The following is a 16,973-nucleotide window of genomic DNA, read 5'->3' on the forward strand; positions in this document are numbered from 1 at the left end:
CAAACATACAACAAATCATCACAAAGCATGCGTTTTCTACTGATTGGTGTAGATTCACCCTACTACCAAGCCGCGCAATGATGATTCACAGGACTAGTACAACCATAAAACCAAATCATCAACAAGCATGCGTTCTCCCGATTTGTTGATTACCCTACACCAAGCCAGCTCATGGTGATTCACATACTAGTACAAACATACAACCAAATCATCACAAGCATGCGTTCTACTGATTGTGTTAGATTCACCCTACACCAAGCCAGCTCCATGGTGATTCACATACTAGTACAAACATACAACCAAATCATCACAAGCATGCGTTCTAATGCTTGTGTTAATTCACCCTACACCCAAGCCAGTCCATTGATTCAATACTAGTGACAAACATCAGTCAACAAGCATTGCGTTCCCGAGTGTTAGATTCACCCTACACCAAGCCAGCTCCATGGTGATTCACATACTAGTACAAACATACAACCAAATCATCACAAGCAAGCGTTCTCACTGATTGTGTTAGATTCACCCTACACCAAGCCAGCTCCATGGTGATTCACATACTAGTACAAACATACAACCAAATCATCACAAGCATGCGTTCTCCCGATTGTGTTAGATTCACCCTACTCCAAGCCAGCTCCATGGTGATTCACATACTAGTACATACTCCAAGATGCTGGCCATAGCAGCTGCAGTCGGTGTAATACTGTTACGCAAACTGTGAATACTATATTCAGAATCTGGGCCATAAATAGGCCATAGCTATTTCAGAATGCAGTAAAGTATAACAAGTATGCCATATCTTCTCAATACATCCTAACTGGTGTGATACTATGACCTCTTTCTACAGTTGAGGAACGAATGTGGCGTATAAGGCTGTAGTTGCAAAGACTGGCAATCTACACTTAATATCGTTTGGTGAAATGTTTTCTTGGCTAAAAGACACGTGTTCCAGTGTCTGTATGGACGAGCTGATTGATGACAATCTCCATGTATTATTTTATCACCAGGCAATACCGAAGAGATTGCCGCGGTATTTTTAAATTTTCCGAGGCAGTTATTTTAAATTTAACTTTAAATTTTCTGTGTCACTTTTCTTAATTAATAAATTAGTTTTATAATACTGACGCATTAAACTCCTCCGTTACACACACAATTCTACAGGGGTCGAAATTGGCTGACCTTCCTGCCGGATATTCGGTCCGGCAAGCTACACATTCTGTCGGTTACGACCAAAACTTACCAGACCAAACATGATTTACTCAAACTACTGTTTAAATATGAATGTAAAACAATCGCCGGGCCGACGGGACGATTGGCAAAAACATCCCACAGGCACATGCTGATGCTGACTGGCACAAACCGGTTGGGGCGGCAAACTTTCAACCCCTGTTCTAGGTGACATGCTCATCGATTAAAGGGACAGACCCTAGTTTTTAAACACTACGGCATATGTTTCACTATTAGAGCCATTTATGATAACTGAAATCAAACATTGCTTATATTTTAATGTTTAGATTATCCATTACCGTACATCTGAAGTGTTTCAAGTCATCATGGTGTTTATAATACCACAAAATGCATTTTTCATATATATATATTTTTTAAATGCACGTGCGTCTGAGAAGTAACAGTTATAGAGTCGATTTGTAGTCTGTTTAACGATATTTCACCATTTCAACGTCACAGACTCTTGTTTCACCCTCTTGTAACGTTGTACAAATGTGTTACAGGTTTGTAACTCAACTAAACTTAGTGTCCATTTTTACTGGTCGAAACTAGATTCTGCGCCTGTAAGTATATAATAATAGATAATCACTTCGTTAGACGCAAACTAATTTTTTAGTTTTTTTTGTATTATGACTGATTATATAATAATAGTTATAATTTTATGTGTATATTGATATTTACAGAAAAGGTTAGTTTTGCTGGACTCGAATCTCCACCGAGACAAACAGGTATATTACGCAATCCACTTTGTTGTTATTTATGAGACCTACCAAGGCTTAGGAACCGGTAGGGGCGTGACGATTGTTGTTTTTTTGTGTGTTTTGTTACAACACTTGAGGCCCAAAACAGTAACTTTTTTATTTTACAATATATACACATGTATATACATTAGGAGAGGGCCTAGAAAGTTAGTAACTTTGTTTCCGATCTTTGTGTTCTTTTTGCAAATAAATATGTTTTCAATCAATCTACAAAACATATACATGTTTAAAATGCTTGTCCACCCCACCCCCGTGAGCACCATTCATATATCGCTCCTACGCGTCTGTCCAACCAAAACGGTTCTGTTTGACATTCGTATATGTATTGTATATAATAGCAGTGTATATATAAGTAATACTTGTCAAACTATACAATTATTATATAGATCAGTGTAGCAGCAATTGATTTAAGGCTTTGACCACGTCAAAACGCTTATTTACACACTGAAGGCGTCGTGGGCCGCTACGCCATATGCCTCTGAGGAAACCCCTGTGAGAAGGAAGGAAATGTTTTATTTAACGACGCATTCAACACATTTTATTTACGGTTATATGGTGTCAGACATATGGTCAAGGGCCACACACATATATATATATAGAGAGAAGAAACCCGCTGTCGCCACCTCATGGGCTACTCTTTTTGATTAGCAGCAAGAGATCTTTTATATGCACCATCCCACAGACAGGATAGTACATACCACGGCCTTTGTTACACCAGTCGTGGTGCACTGGCTGTAACGAGAAATAGCCCAATGGGGCCACCGACGGGGATCGATTCGAAACCGACCGCGCATCAAGCGAGCGCTTTACCACTGGGCTACGTAACCCCGTGAGAATATAGAATCTTATATAGACAAATAGCAATGTAAAGCATTGATACAAGACCTCCAGCCGCAACCTTGTTTGTGTTTCTTAAGATAATATCAAAGAAAACGAAACAGAAAGGTTTTTTTTAGGGCAGGAAACAAAGTATTATGTATTATTACCTCAATGTTTCATCTTTTATTTCTTATTACAGACAGTAAAGAAGATGATTCGCCAGTCCCTCCCCCAAGAAGAAAGCGTAAGTGCATTAGTTTGCATTTAGTCAAAATCGATTAAACAAACAATAACAAAATATACAAAACAAAAACAAACAAAAAACAAAACAAAACAAAACCCACCCACCCACCCACACCTAAAATAAAACAAGACAAACAAAAAAATAAAATCCACCCAAATAACACACAAACACAACCTACCCCCTCTCCCACCCCCACCCCCCACACGCACGACCGCAGCGTAGGCTCCTGTTCCGGGCACGTGTTCAGGAATTTTAGCGCGGGGGGTGGGGTGTGTGATTATAGACCGAAATTTATGGGGAAGGTTGGGGAGTCGAGTCGTACTTGTATATTGAGAGAAAAAAATGTGCTTCAGTTGGCAGGGGCTTGGACCCCCGAAATCCTCCCCCTTCACACGCACCTGTGCTCACCTACGAAAATAAATAGTATTATTTATGGAGGAAAGAAGCGGCAGGTTCTTTGCCCCCCACCCCCAATCCGCGTGTGATTAATACGCACTATCCTTTAATATTGTGATACATTTTATTTTCTTGCTAAAGGAAGCACCCCGCCTACCCCACCGAAACCTGTAATTCGACAATATCCCCAGACCCGTGTTCCAGACGGCGACGATGATTCTGGAGAATACGTTTGTTTGAGAAACTGTAAATCTAGCCAAGGTAAGAGATGACGTCAGACGTGGTGTTTATAAGTTTTTATAAGACATATTTTAATATTCGTTCTTCGAAGGAAGGAATGAAGTGTTTTATTAAACGACGCACTTAACACATTTTATTTACGGTTATATGGCGTCCATCTTGGAAACACAGAATTATATGTACTAGATTTAGACTGTGTAATCACAGATTACCAATTGAAACAGGAAGCTGGCTAAATATACCAAGATATGAAAGATTATGCAATATTTGTAACCTAGGTTGTACTGGCGATGGATTCCACTTTTTGTTTGAATGTAATACACTAAATGATCTCAGAAAACGATATTTACCTACCTACTATTGCAGAAATCCTAGCGTAATAAAAATAGTCTTTAGCAATAAGGATTTATCAATAAAACTTTGTGAATATGCCAGACAAAGTTTCAAAACTGTGTGAAATTGTGTGAATTTACATGTATATACATATAATATACATGTATAATCATTTTATAATGTCCTCCCATTGGAAACATTAATCCAGTATTACTTGCTCACAATGTATAATTGTATTATATTTTACATTATGTACCATGTATGTATGTGTGTGTGTGTGTGTGTGTGTGTGTGTGTTTGTTTGTGTGTATATATATATATATATATATATATATCTATATATCTATATATCTATATATATATATATATATATATATTGTATATAGTAGAGCGAATAAAGACTGAATTTTAAGACACCGTAGAGCTAACCAGTTTGTGAATTCAGAAACTGTTGTAAGTTAATCCTGTTTAAATAAGATGTTATATTGTCACTATACCGTCTTCTCTTAAAAGATCTGATAAAAGCCAAAATCATTTCATATCCATGTGATTTTCAACGCGAACATTCATTCCAAATGCGCCAAGGTTTGTCTAGCAAGCTGTTTTTATGGGTCAAATAAATAAATAAGTTAATTAATTAATAAATATAATAATTAATGGATACATGCATAAACGAATGAATAAATGAATTGATGAATGATTGACTGAATGATTAACGACACTCTAGTAAGATAGATATTAACGATACTCCAGTAAGATAGATATATCGGCTCTTGGGTGCCAAACGAATTAAAGGTAGCTTAAACGTATATAGAAAAAAAAAAGAGATTAGGAAATTTACTGGTTGAAATAAAGGTCATGGGCAGACTTTGTTTGTGGTAAGATCTACCAGTGAATATATCAAAGGCGGGGAAGGTGGTAGTAAGATCTACTTTCAGGAGAAAGATCTGATGTCAGATAGACTGGTTTCAGGTCGTAAGATCTGATGTCAGATAGACTGGTTTCAGGTAGAAAGATCTGATATCAGATAGACTGATTTCAGGTCGTTAGATCTGATTTCAGATTGACTAGTTTCAGATAGAAAGATCTGATTTCAGGTAGACTGGTTTCAGGTAAAAATATCTGATTTCAGATAGACTGGTTTCAGGTCGTAAGATATGAAAAAAAAGTAAAGTTTGTTTTATTTAACGACGCCACTAGAGCACATTGATTTTTTTATCTTATCATCGGCTATTGGACGTCAAACATATGGTCATTCTGACACTGTTTTTAAGAGGAAACCCACCGTCGCCACATAGGCTACCCTTTTACGACAGACAGCAAGAGATCTTTTATTTGCGCTTCCCACAGGCAGGATAGCACAAACCATGGCCTTTGTTGAACCAATTATGGATCACTGGTCGGTGCAAGTGGTTTACACCTACCCATTGAGCCTTGCGGAGCACTCACTCAGGGTTTGGAATCAGTATCTGGATTAAAAATCCCATGCCTCGACTGGGATCCGAACCCAGTGCCTACCAGCCTGTAGACCGATGGCCTAACCACGACGCCAGCGAGGCCGGTCGTAAGATATGATGTCATGGTGTCACGTTATGTTCCAGAGTCCGACACGTTGAGCCCACCGCCGACCAATAGCAGCCCATGTATCGATTTCGACGTGTTCTTGATGGAAGAAGATAAAAAGGTGAACATTTAGTCACGTGAACTATTTAAAGTAGATTTGTTTAAGAATAACTGCATACGAATTGACCATGGGGACGGTGGGAAACAATGTTTGTATATATATATATATATATATACCTTATACCCATATACAGTTTTATTATATATTATGCATACAAATATAAGGTTATATATACCTTCTACCCATATAATACATAATTTATTATACCGTTATATATAATACAAATGCTTACGGTTTATATATATATGAAAGACGCTATGTTATAGAGTGCTCAACCGTGTGGGACAGATACTTCGTTAAAAGTGTATGTTTATCTCTACATGACAGGCTTGTTTCCTGAGAGAGTTGAATTGCTCTCACTCATCAGATGTAGATTTAATTACACCGTCAACGTTGGCGACTATAGTGATCTTGAGTTTATGGTTTGCAAATATTCTGCAAATATCTTTTTTGATTATCTCTATGGTTCTCGGTGACTCATTGAATGCGGCTAGGCCATCGTCGCGATATAGTCCTATATTGTTGCCGTATTTGGCTTGTAGTTCTGAAAGAAGAAAGAGCCCGACACTTTCGCAAATTTCTGCTCCATCATAACTACCCACAAACCAAACTTCTCCAATAAACCCACCTGTAAACTAATAAACCCATCTAAACCGGAAATTGGCATAATAAGCAAAGAAATCTTAGAGAGAATCAACAGAAAGATTCTGAACACAACCAGAACAAACCAGTGGAGGAACACGTCAGACGTGATTAAGTGGTTTAAAGCAATATCCAATAAATCCAACTATTCTTTTATATGTTTCGACATATGTGATTTTTTATCCGTCCATAACAGAAAATCTCGTGAAACAAGCCCTACAGTTCGCATCCAAATTCGACGATATTTCTAGCGATGAGATAGAAATAATATTACAAGCAAGAAATTCACTGCTATTTAACAACAGCAAAGCGTGGTGCAAAAGAGGCAAACAATCACGGTTTGATGTAACTATGGGTAGTTATGATGGAGCAGAAATTTGCGAAAGTGTTGGGCTCTTTCTTCTTTCAGAACTACAAGCCAAATACGGCAACAATATAGGACTATATCGCGACGATGGCCTAGCCGCATTCAATGAGTCATCGAGAACCATAGAGATAATCAAAAAAGATATTTGCAGAATATTTGCAAACCATAAACTCAAGATCACCATAGTCGCCAACAAAAAATCTGTAGATTACTTAGACGTAACTCTAGATCTCGAAAAGAGCTGTCAAACCCTATATGAAACCAAACAACACACCTTTATACATCCACAACAAGAGCAACCACCCTCCAAATATCATCCGCAGTATACCAAAAACAATAAATAAAAGACTTTCTGATATATCTTCGAATGAGTGCATCTTTGAAGAAGCGAAACGCCCATATAAGGAAGCCTTACTCAAGAGCGGATATAACTATAACCTCAAATACACCCTGACAGCAGAAAACAACAGACGCAGAAACAACCGCAATAGGAACATCACCTGGTACAACCCACCATATAGCTCCAACGTGAAAACCAACATAGGTCACCAGTTCCTCAGATTACTCGATGAGTGCTTTCCCAAAAGCAACCCTCTCCACAAAATTATAAATCGAAACACCGTTAAAATTAGCTATAGCTGCATGCCTAATGTTGGGAAAATAATTTCAGCGCATAACAAAACTCTACTTCAACAACACAGAGACAAAGACGCCGTTCCCTCCAGAGAATGCAACTGTAGACGAAGAGCTGAATGTCCACTTGAGGGTAAATGCTTGCTTCCATTAAGTGGAAAATTTTATCCAAAGCAAAGCCATACTCTCCAGCGAGCAAAAGATGTAACCTCTGCCTGAAAGAAAAACTGTTCATAATGTATAAACCTGAAACCAGCACACTAAACTCCAAGAATGAACTCGTATCAGCATGTCGACACAGACGCAAATACCTTCTGTGCGCATACCACACATCACCTATAGACCTGCATAGTGACGTAGCCTCGACGTCACAGAGTCCATTACGTCATCAGCTTTCCGTTGACGGTGTAATTAAATCTACATCTGATGAGTGAGAGCAATTCAACTCTCTCACGAAACAAGCCTGTCATGTAGAGATAAACATACTTTTAACGATATATATATATATATAATTACCTGTATATAAATTTACACAACTTTCACTTGTCTTCTTTTAGCTGAAGGGAGTCCTAGAGTTATCTACCCTTAAGCACGACGTCATCGACAAAGTGAACCTGCGAGTCGTCTGCTTGTTTGACGTCAGCGGGAGTATGCTGCTCAAGTGCGGTCGTAGCAGACGCCACTCGAAGCTGGCGGTTTTGAGGAAGATGGCGGCCGATCTGGTCGACGTGTTGGACGACGATGAGGACCTGGTGGGTCTCGTCACGTTCGGCGACACCGCCAACACCGTCTGGCCTCTGACGAGAATCACCACGCAAAACAGAGTAAGGGCAAAACACAAGAGCTGGGTCCCCGTTCAACGAGGGGGCGGGACGTAGTTCAGTGGTAAAGCGTTCGCTTGATGCCCGGTCGGTCTAGGATCGATTTCCGTTGGTGGACCCATTGGGTTATTTTTCGTTCCTTCCTTCCGTTCAATGAGTAGCCTATGGTACCAGTTGTAAAAAGCCCAAAAATAAACAAAACATCCCCAGAAAACTAAAGCAACAAACAAACAACAATCGTTCTTAATCAAATGCGACAAAAACTCATCGCGTTAGGCTCAAAACAGACTGAAGTTGGGTCTGGGTCTGGGTCTGGCGAGTGTGGCACCAGTTGAAAAAGAAACCCACTAAATTGTATGTGATAAGAACACACTGCACTAGGCCTAAAACACACCGAAGCAGGGTCTGGGTCTGGTGAGCATGCCATGGTATCAGTTGAAAAATAAACATACTGTTCAAGAAACGAATACATGTGACAAAACCACACCGTACTAGTGCTGGCGCATAGTACGCCTACAGATCTGGCAACATTCGGTACAGATCATGCCCTGTGTTTCCACACTGCCAGGTGTTCCAGACTTACTTTTTCATTTCTCTTAATAAAAAAATACCCAACAGGACAGGCATATATTAATCAGTGTAATTCTCATAATTATTGTTGTTTACAGAAGAAAATATATCAAAAGATATGACAACACATTACAGTTGCAGACCCAGACACGGCGTCTTTGCCACACTTGCCAGACCCAGACGTCAAAATACACCAGACACGGCGTCTTTGCCTACCCTTGCCAGACCCAGACGTCAAAATACACCAGATCCGGCGTCTTTGCCACACTTGCCAGACCCAGCTTTGGTGTGGTGTGGACCTAAGAGTTCTTGCAGAATTGATCACATGGAAGGGACAGGAGGCAATGTTTAAATATACTCACCACCCACAAAATAAAATCTCACCATAGGCGTCGGAAGATGCCAGTAACTGGAGCGAGACCTGTTAAATCATATATGCAAGGAAACAAAATTCTAGAAGACCTACCTCTGTGTACAAAATATAAGCATTACGCCTAACATGGTGTTCTTCATCACAAAAGGCCTACGTATAAAAATGGCAAAAAATTAATTTGCAGTTTTGAAAATACATCTGTATAATAATTGAAAACACAAAGTGTCAGTAATTTGGCAAGACACTAAGGTATTGACAGACTAGGGCCTCCACGAGTCCAAAACATTGTCAAACTCGACACGGACCCAGAGTACCTGACACTTAGCTAGATGATGATAAGATTAAGGAATAAAGTTAAATAGCATTATGCATCATAATTCGAGCGCTAAACATGGATGCCAAATCATGCCATTGTAATGCATATAGGAACCGGTTGATACGTTCAGTGTTGTGACGGACGGACGGCCAGTTTAAAAGAGAAACTAGCGCATGACGATATACTTATATCGTTGATTATTTACTGCTAAATTATTGTCCTATATTGTCCATTGTATTATTGTTTATCATTATATTGCACCTTGCACGGGTACTCGAGACCTGTGAACGGACTCGTCTTGCTAGACTCGGCCAGTGACAGAGTACTCGTGGAGAACACATGGCAGACTCCTGTCTTTGTCGAAGGAGCTGGCCCACGCCATAACTTGCGTCCATGACAGCTTTCTGTGAAAATGCACATTAATTTATTTTCCCCTTCCGTTTTGACAGAAATACCATTAACCTAGAATGTTGTAAGAGCATCAATACCAAGACCTCTCCGAGATTAAACTCTATTAACGTGACGATATCCAATGAAGGTTCTTGTATAACCTCATGGTCGCAATTTCTTTCTAGGCCGACGTGAAGCAAGCTATTGCTAATTTTGGCCAGGTCACGTGTTCAGAAACAGATTTGTATAGCGGAGTGGAACATGCGATTAATCTCCTGAAAGAAGACGACCATACGTCCAGGTATTAATATTAATAATGTCTAATGTTATAGTAATGCCATTAAGTTCAAAATATACTTAAAATAAAGAAATAGTCCTCCGTAATCTTTAGACGGGACATAGCTCAGACGTACAGCGCTCGCCTAATGCACGATCCATCCCGATCGGTGGGCCCATTGGACTATTTCTCGTTCCAGCTAGTGCTCCACAACTGGTGTAACAAAGGCCGTGTTATGTCTCTCTGAATATCTGTGTGGTCCGTAACCATATGTCTGACGCCATATAACCGTAAAGAAAATGTGTTGAGTGCGTCGTTAAATAAACCATTTCCTTCCTTCTTTAATCTTTAAAAGCATGCAGTGGCCAACCACATTAGAAACCGGGGCGAGACGTCTTAACCTCCAAGCTTGAAGGCTTTAGAAGTCCTATGTCAAAGCTGAGACTACAATATTTCATTGTAGCCATTGTTGATCACTGCCAAGCAGTCGAATTTCGTTTTGCACTGTAAAATAGTTTTTCCATTTTTCTTTTGTATACCTCAGATTAATCTACCGGAACGCTATTATAATTTTCTCTGATGGAGAAATCAACAAGGGCGTCACCGATCCAGAGTCGCTCGTGAGTAGAGTGCGTGACGCCATCAGAACGTCCAACGTGACATCAGAGCTTCAAACTGACCAATGGCTGAGCATCGCATGCGTCACGACCGGAGGGTTCGTCTCGAACGCCATGTACCTTCTGTCCAAGTACTGCGGGAATGACGCGTTTTATTACCTTGACAACCAGCTTGACCACCCGGAAGTGGACATGATGATACCACTACTGCTGAGGAAGTCCGCCATAGCCCAGTTCGTCACTTTGTCGGTGTCGACCATCAACGGCGCACAGCTTAAACCAACAGAGTGCACTCGAGAACACAGCATACGAAAAAGGAAGACTGCACACACGGAGAACAAGCAGATGACGTATTACTTACACGACTTTGCAGCTGGAATGGAAAAGCATTTCGCTGTAGCAATAGATCTGGCACGATACGACATGGACAACGATAATGGGTTAATGTGGGTTAACCTTGAATACGCTGATGCAAAGGGAAATATCCAGACTGTTTCAAAAAGCATCAAATTCAGCGATCGTCTGACCCTGATCAAAGGTCCAGATGGGTACAACAAAGGAATACTAGAAAAGGCTAAGCAGGAAATGAGAAGCCTCAGTCAGACTGCATTCAGACGAACCGCCATGATTGTGGAACAGGAGGACAACAGCCACACAGTCCTTCCTCTGGAGGAAGGGAAACTCCAGCTCCAGGAGATCACCAAACATTACAGCAAGCTTGCTAGCCGAGAAGAGACGAGGATGGAAATCTCAAGATTCTGCGACGCGATCCAGGTAAACATGAACAGGCTGATGGACTCTGTCACGAAATCGCAGAGAGGTGTGGGACACAAGTGGTCCAAGCTGAAGGCCGTGTCATCGTCCATCTTCAGAGAAACGCCCAACGTGGCTCAGATGGTGGCCGAGTCGCAGCTCCTCTGTCCCATGCCCGTCGTCAAGGATTGTGTCTCCATCCGCACCAAGGCTCTCGCCATGAAGGTCACGTGCAGACAGACAGTCACATCAGGCCTTTTCGACGGCTACCCGAAAGACTTGTTTGGTGCTGCGCAAATGGTCGCGCAAAGCTTAAATGACATTGTCACACAACTGCAGGCTGTTGGTAGACTTTCTGCGACTAATGAAGAAAACGATCAGTGATGTAATCATGCATCATGCATCATGCGTCGGGTTGATAACGCACAAACTACGGTTATGGAAACCAATGTACTGACCTCTCAGTCAACAAACAGTCTTGATCATATCCTAAGCAAATTGTATCCAATCGTTTCCAATTGACACTGTATTTTTAAATACTAGTTCCATATTTAATAGGTCGATGTTTCTGCTAATGGACTTAGCCCAATTGCTGAACACTAAATACAAAACTGTTACACTACTTCGAACTGTTTGACAGTACATATTCTTAACGACGGTGGACTGTTAGTCCCAGAGTGTCATTAGCCCAATTGCAATTTAAAAATGGCTGAATACAGAACTGTTACACTACTTCGAACAGTGTTTTTGACATTACACTCTCTTACCCGTATATATGGTTAACTGGGCTTTAACTAATGCACAAACTACAGTTATGGAAACAAATGTATTTACATCTCAACAAACAGATGCTAAGCAAATTGTACACAATCGTTTCCAATTGAAATTTTATTTTTAAATACTAGTACCATATTTAAAAGCTACTACTTTGAACAGAGTGATTGACAGTACATATTCTTAAAGATCGTGGACTGTTAATCACCGAGTATGTCATTAGCCCCATCGCAATTTAAAAATTGCTGAACACTAAATACATAACTGTTACACCACTTCGAACGATGTTTGACAAACATATTCTTACCTACGGTTAACTGGGCTTTAAACAGAAAAACTACTAGCGTGAAAAAATAATCAATGGAAACGTTTGAGATAAGACAGTTTATTCCTCCAGAATGCCTAGACGTTGATACACCAATACAGAGAACACATGGCAAAACCTGTACAGATCTAACTACACTGTTAACATGAGAATATTTAGTAACTGTCGAATTTTATGTACAGTACATGATTATAATAGCTTGTGGTTGACTTTTTAGCTCAGTCAGTAGAACCCTTGCCTGAGGTGCTTGGGACATAGGATCGAATCTCCTTGGTGGACCCATTGGGGTTTCACCCATCCCAACCAGTGTCCCAAGACTGGAACATCAAATGCCAAGCTATGTTCTGTCCTGTCTGTGTGTGTATATATATATATATATATCTATATAAAAGTGTATATCAAAGATCCCTTGCTGCTGCTACTGGAAAATGTAGCTAGTTTCCTCCTACAACCAAAGCATGTCAGGTGAGTGCTCTACCAACTGAGATAGACCCTGACCCCTCTCTGATGATTGATGTCTTTCAACAGTACACATATTAAAACCATGTGATGATCAGTTTTCATTGTGAATACACTTGTCTTTATATTCTGATTTTAAATCCTTCAATAGAGGTGTCTCGGTTAGAAAATGGGTCTCAGAGTGTCAAACAATAATAAGAGGCCATAGGAGCCTGTTTTAGCTATTGTATCTTTGTTGTGTTTTAGCTATTCTATCTTTGTTGTGTTTTACTATTCTATCTTTGTTGTCAAACAATAATAAGAGGCCACAGGAGCCTGTTTTAGCTATTCTATCTTTGTTGCCTAGAAGGATTTATTTTTTTTCATTGAGGTAAGAGGTTACAGTTTGGAATCCTACATTACAAGATGAACTTTGTATGAAAAAGTTAATTTATTTTGTTTAATGACACCACTAGAGCACACCGATTTGTTAGTCATCGGCTATTGGATGTCAAACATTTGGCAATTCTGACAGTCTTAGAGAGAAAAACCCCATGACATTTTTCCATTGTCGCTAGGTTCATGTTTATTTTGTATTCAATACAATAAAATTTCCTATTCTCTCGAATGCCTTTTCTTTTTGTTTTCCAGGTGGGTTTTTTTTACTTAAGAATAAAAAATATATAATTATGGTAGAAACTTGGTATGGTTCAATTTAAGCAAGGCGTCTCTGTTTCAATTACAGCAAGTTCTGTAACCATTAAAGTTAAAAGTAAATCCAGTTTAAAAAGAACACAACTTTCCAACATATCCCCGTTTGCCATTTAATTTTTGTAAAAATTATTTAGTTTTCCAAACCAATTTAACTGGTTTATTTAATTGGAGATATGTTAAAATGTATATAATGTTTTGCCCTGACATGTCTACTAATAAACAAGTGACTAAATTGTATGTAAAGTAATATTGGCACTGTATATAAAAACACTTCATAAACAAAAAACACATAAATTAGCATAACAGTTTACAAGCAAATTACAAAACATATTTCCCAAATACACACTATCTGTACAAATTAAATATACTAACATCAGTAAAATATACTTCAGTTATTATTAACCAGTTAAGCAATTTTATTTTGTAAAAAAAAATGCTTTTATAAGCAAAATTTGTAAAATAGAGAACACACATTTTGTAGCCAACTTGACTTCATAGTCATAACATTAGCCATACATAACATTAATGAAAACACCAGGCCTGGTATTTGTAAAAGTAGTTTTTTTCTTTCTTATATATGTCATTTCAGTCATTAAATTTTAATAAAAATTCTAAAACTTCATTTTAAAGCCGCACACCCTAGTTCCATCGAGCGAAAATAAATTATAATTTGGTTAATCTACAAACATGTAACACGCTTAGATCACGTTTTTATCAAATGGAGTGAAAAAGCAGGTTTTATATCGATAAATACCATGGGAATCCTCATGTCCCAATTGCTTGAGATAATTTTGAAAGTTAGTATTCTGATGTCACCGGTAGGTGTCGCTTGAAGCACAACAATGCCTACGTCACGACAAATTTCACAGACTTGGGGTGCGTTTCTTTCACCTCTCCTGGACATGTTCCAACTGTTCTGTCCTGGTTGTATCCCCTCTCCAAATATCGTAAGACTTAGCAAAATTATTGGTTTTAAGGGTTTGTAACGTTTTGTATTGAGACACTTACTTGTCTGAACTTTGTTACTGAAAATGTTCACGAACTGTGAAGAAAAATCTCAGAAATGAACAACAACAAATCGGATTTTGATTGTGCAAACCGTGCACGAGAAAACAAACCGAACCAAAATGATAACGGTCACGTGGTATACCAACGTCTGTGACATTGAAATGGAAATATCCTCTCTAAAAATAGATTAGACCTCGTCTGCTCAACGGTGTTTTTTTCTCAGACGTGTGTGCGATTTATGAAATACGAAAAATGCATTTTGTGGTATTACAAAAACCAGGATTACCAAAAAACACTTCAGGTGAATGGATATGTATATTCTAAATAATAAACGGTAAGTAAAGTGCAATTTTATTTGTGAAAAAATGGGTTTAATAGCGAAAAACAACACTGTAATAGTTAACAACTAGCCGTAACTAGGGTGTGTCCCTTTAAAACATCCATGGGGCATATATATCAAGGTACCTCCTCCTGTTGAACAGTCGAGTTTTAGAAAATCTTAATAACACTACATATTCACTTTAAAATTGCATTATAACACTACACCTGGAAGAAATTACAAAATGTGTAACCCATTTTCCTTTTGTACAACGCATTATATATATCCATGCAAATAAGGTCCTCAATTTAATGCACAAATGATAAAACAAGTGATGCAAATTAGATTTGCTCAAGTGACGCACAAACGAAACGAACATCCTTCCAATTTTCAGAGGTTGTAACACCAGCTAGAACAGGCTGGTAACTATTATAGTCTGCAAAACTTTCCCCGTATAAATTCTTCAACATATATATATAAACAAATTCACCCTAGTGTGCACTCATAACATGGGAAATAAAAAACACACTTTCTCACAAAGAAATGATCATATATTGAATGAATTATTGGTTTACCTGGTTATGTGATTTGGTAGTTCAATTAAGGATTCTTTTATTTCTTTTACATTCATCTGGGTATAAACAAAAACAAATCATCCGTAAACTGTGTGAAATGGCGAAGATGTTCTCACATAAGTTTACAGATGATTTGGGTTTTTTTTGTTCATACCCAGATGAACAGAAATAACAGACAATACTTATAATTGAATTCGAAACATACTTACTAATAATAAAACTAAAAATTAATATTTTATTTTGAATTATTTCAGGGTTAAAAACAATAAAGCTCAATAAGACGATGACGTAATTTTTACATTCACTGAGAAATGAACAAACTCCTGTTGCCACGGCTGGACCAATGGGATGGCTGGACCAATGGGATGGCTGGACCAATGGGATGACGTTATATTGTAATGAATATAACGGACATTTAATTATTTCACTTTGATCACGGAAGGTGCTCACACTAAAGCAGATGCAACATACAATGTGTAGCAGTAATAGTAATTTAATTATTTCACTTTGATCATGGAAGGTGCTCACACTAAAGCAGATGCAACATACAATGTGTAGCAGTAATAGTAATTTAATTATTTCACTTTGATCAAGGAAGGTGCTCACACTAAAGCAGATGCAACATACAATGTGTAGCAGTAATAGTAATTTAATTATTTCACTTTGATCAAGGAAGGTGCTCACACTAAAGCAGATGCAACATACAATGTGTAGCAGTAATAGTAATTTAATTATTTCACTTTGATCAAGGAAGGTGCTCACACTAAAGCAGATGCAACATACAATGTGTAGCAGTAATAGTAATTTAATTATTTCACTTTGATCAAGGAAGGTGCTCACACTAAAGCAGATGCAACATACAATGTGTAGCAGTAATAGTAATTTAATTATTTCACTTTGATCAAGGAAGGTGCTCACACTAAAGCAGATGCAACATACAATATGTAGCAGTAATAGTAATTTAATTATTTCACTTTGATCAAGGAAGGTGCTCACACTAAAGCAGATGCAACATACAATGTGTAGCAGTAATAGTAATTTAATTATTTCACTTTGATCAAGGAAGGTGCTCACACTAAAGCAGATGCAACATACAATGTGTAGCAGTAATAGTAATTTCTGACTACTGGTACAGTATTTATACAAAATCTTGTTAAAAAAACAGCACATTTTAATATTAATTTAACAAGCATTGTGAGAGTACCGCTAAAGCAATACATGTCCCCTACCAGGCCCAACAAATATTGTTATCTTCTAAATTCAAGGGCCATAACTGTGAAAAATGAGTAAATTGCCATGAAAGTCAAATTTAATCTGTAACAGTACATGATAAAGCTATACACAAAATGTCCTCGCA

General features: G+C 38.4%; 1 protein-coding gene across 1 annotated transcript in view; it reads left to right on the forward strand.

The window, feature by feature from the left end:
• Positions 1–13,623, forward strand: part of LOC121386563 — a 28,121-nt gene extending 14,498 nt beyond the window's left edge. The window contains exons 5-11 of the mRNA XM_041517509.1: positions 1,911–1,955; positions 3,007–3,051; positions 3,589–3,708; positions 5,622–5,704; positions 7,904–8,170; positions 10,002–10,117; positions 10,638–13,623. Coding sequence (XP_041373443.1) covers positions 1,911–1,955; positions 3,007–3,051; positions 3,589–3,708; positions 5,622–5,704; positions 7,904–8,170; positions 10,002–10,117; positions 10,638–11,847 — 1,886 coding nt within the window. The 3' untranslated portion in view covers positions 11,848–13,623. The remainder of the gene's footprint in view (positions 1–1,910; positions 1,956–3,006; positions 3,052–3,588; positions 3,709–5,621; positions 5,705–7,903; positions 8,171–10,001; positions 10,118–10,637) is intronic.
• The last annotated feature ends 3,350 nt before the right edge of the window (positions 13,624–16,973 follow it).

This window comes from Gigantopelta aegis, chromosome 12, assembly GCF_016097555.1.
Source record: "Gigantopelta aegis isolate Gae_Host chromosome 12, Gae_host_genome, whole genome shotgun sequence".
Taxonomy (NCBI): Eukaryota; Metazoa; Mollusca; class Gastropoda; order Neomphalida; family Peltospiridae; genus Gigantopelta; species Gigantopelta aegis.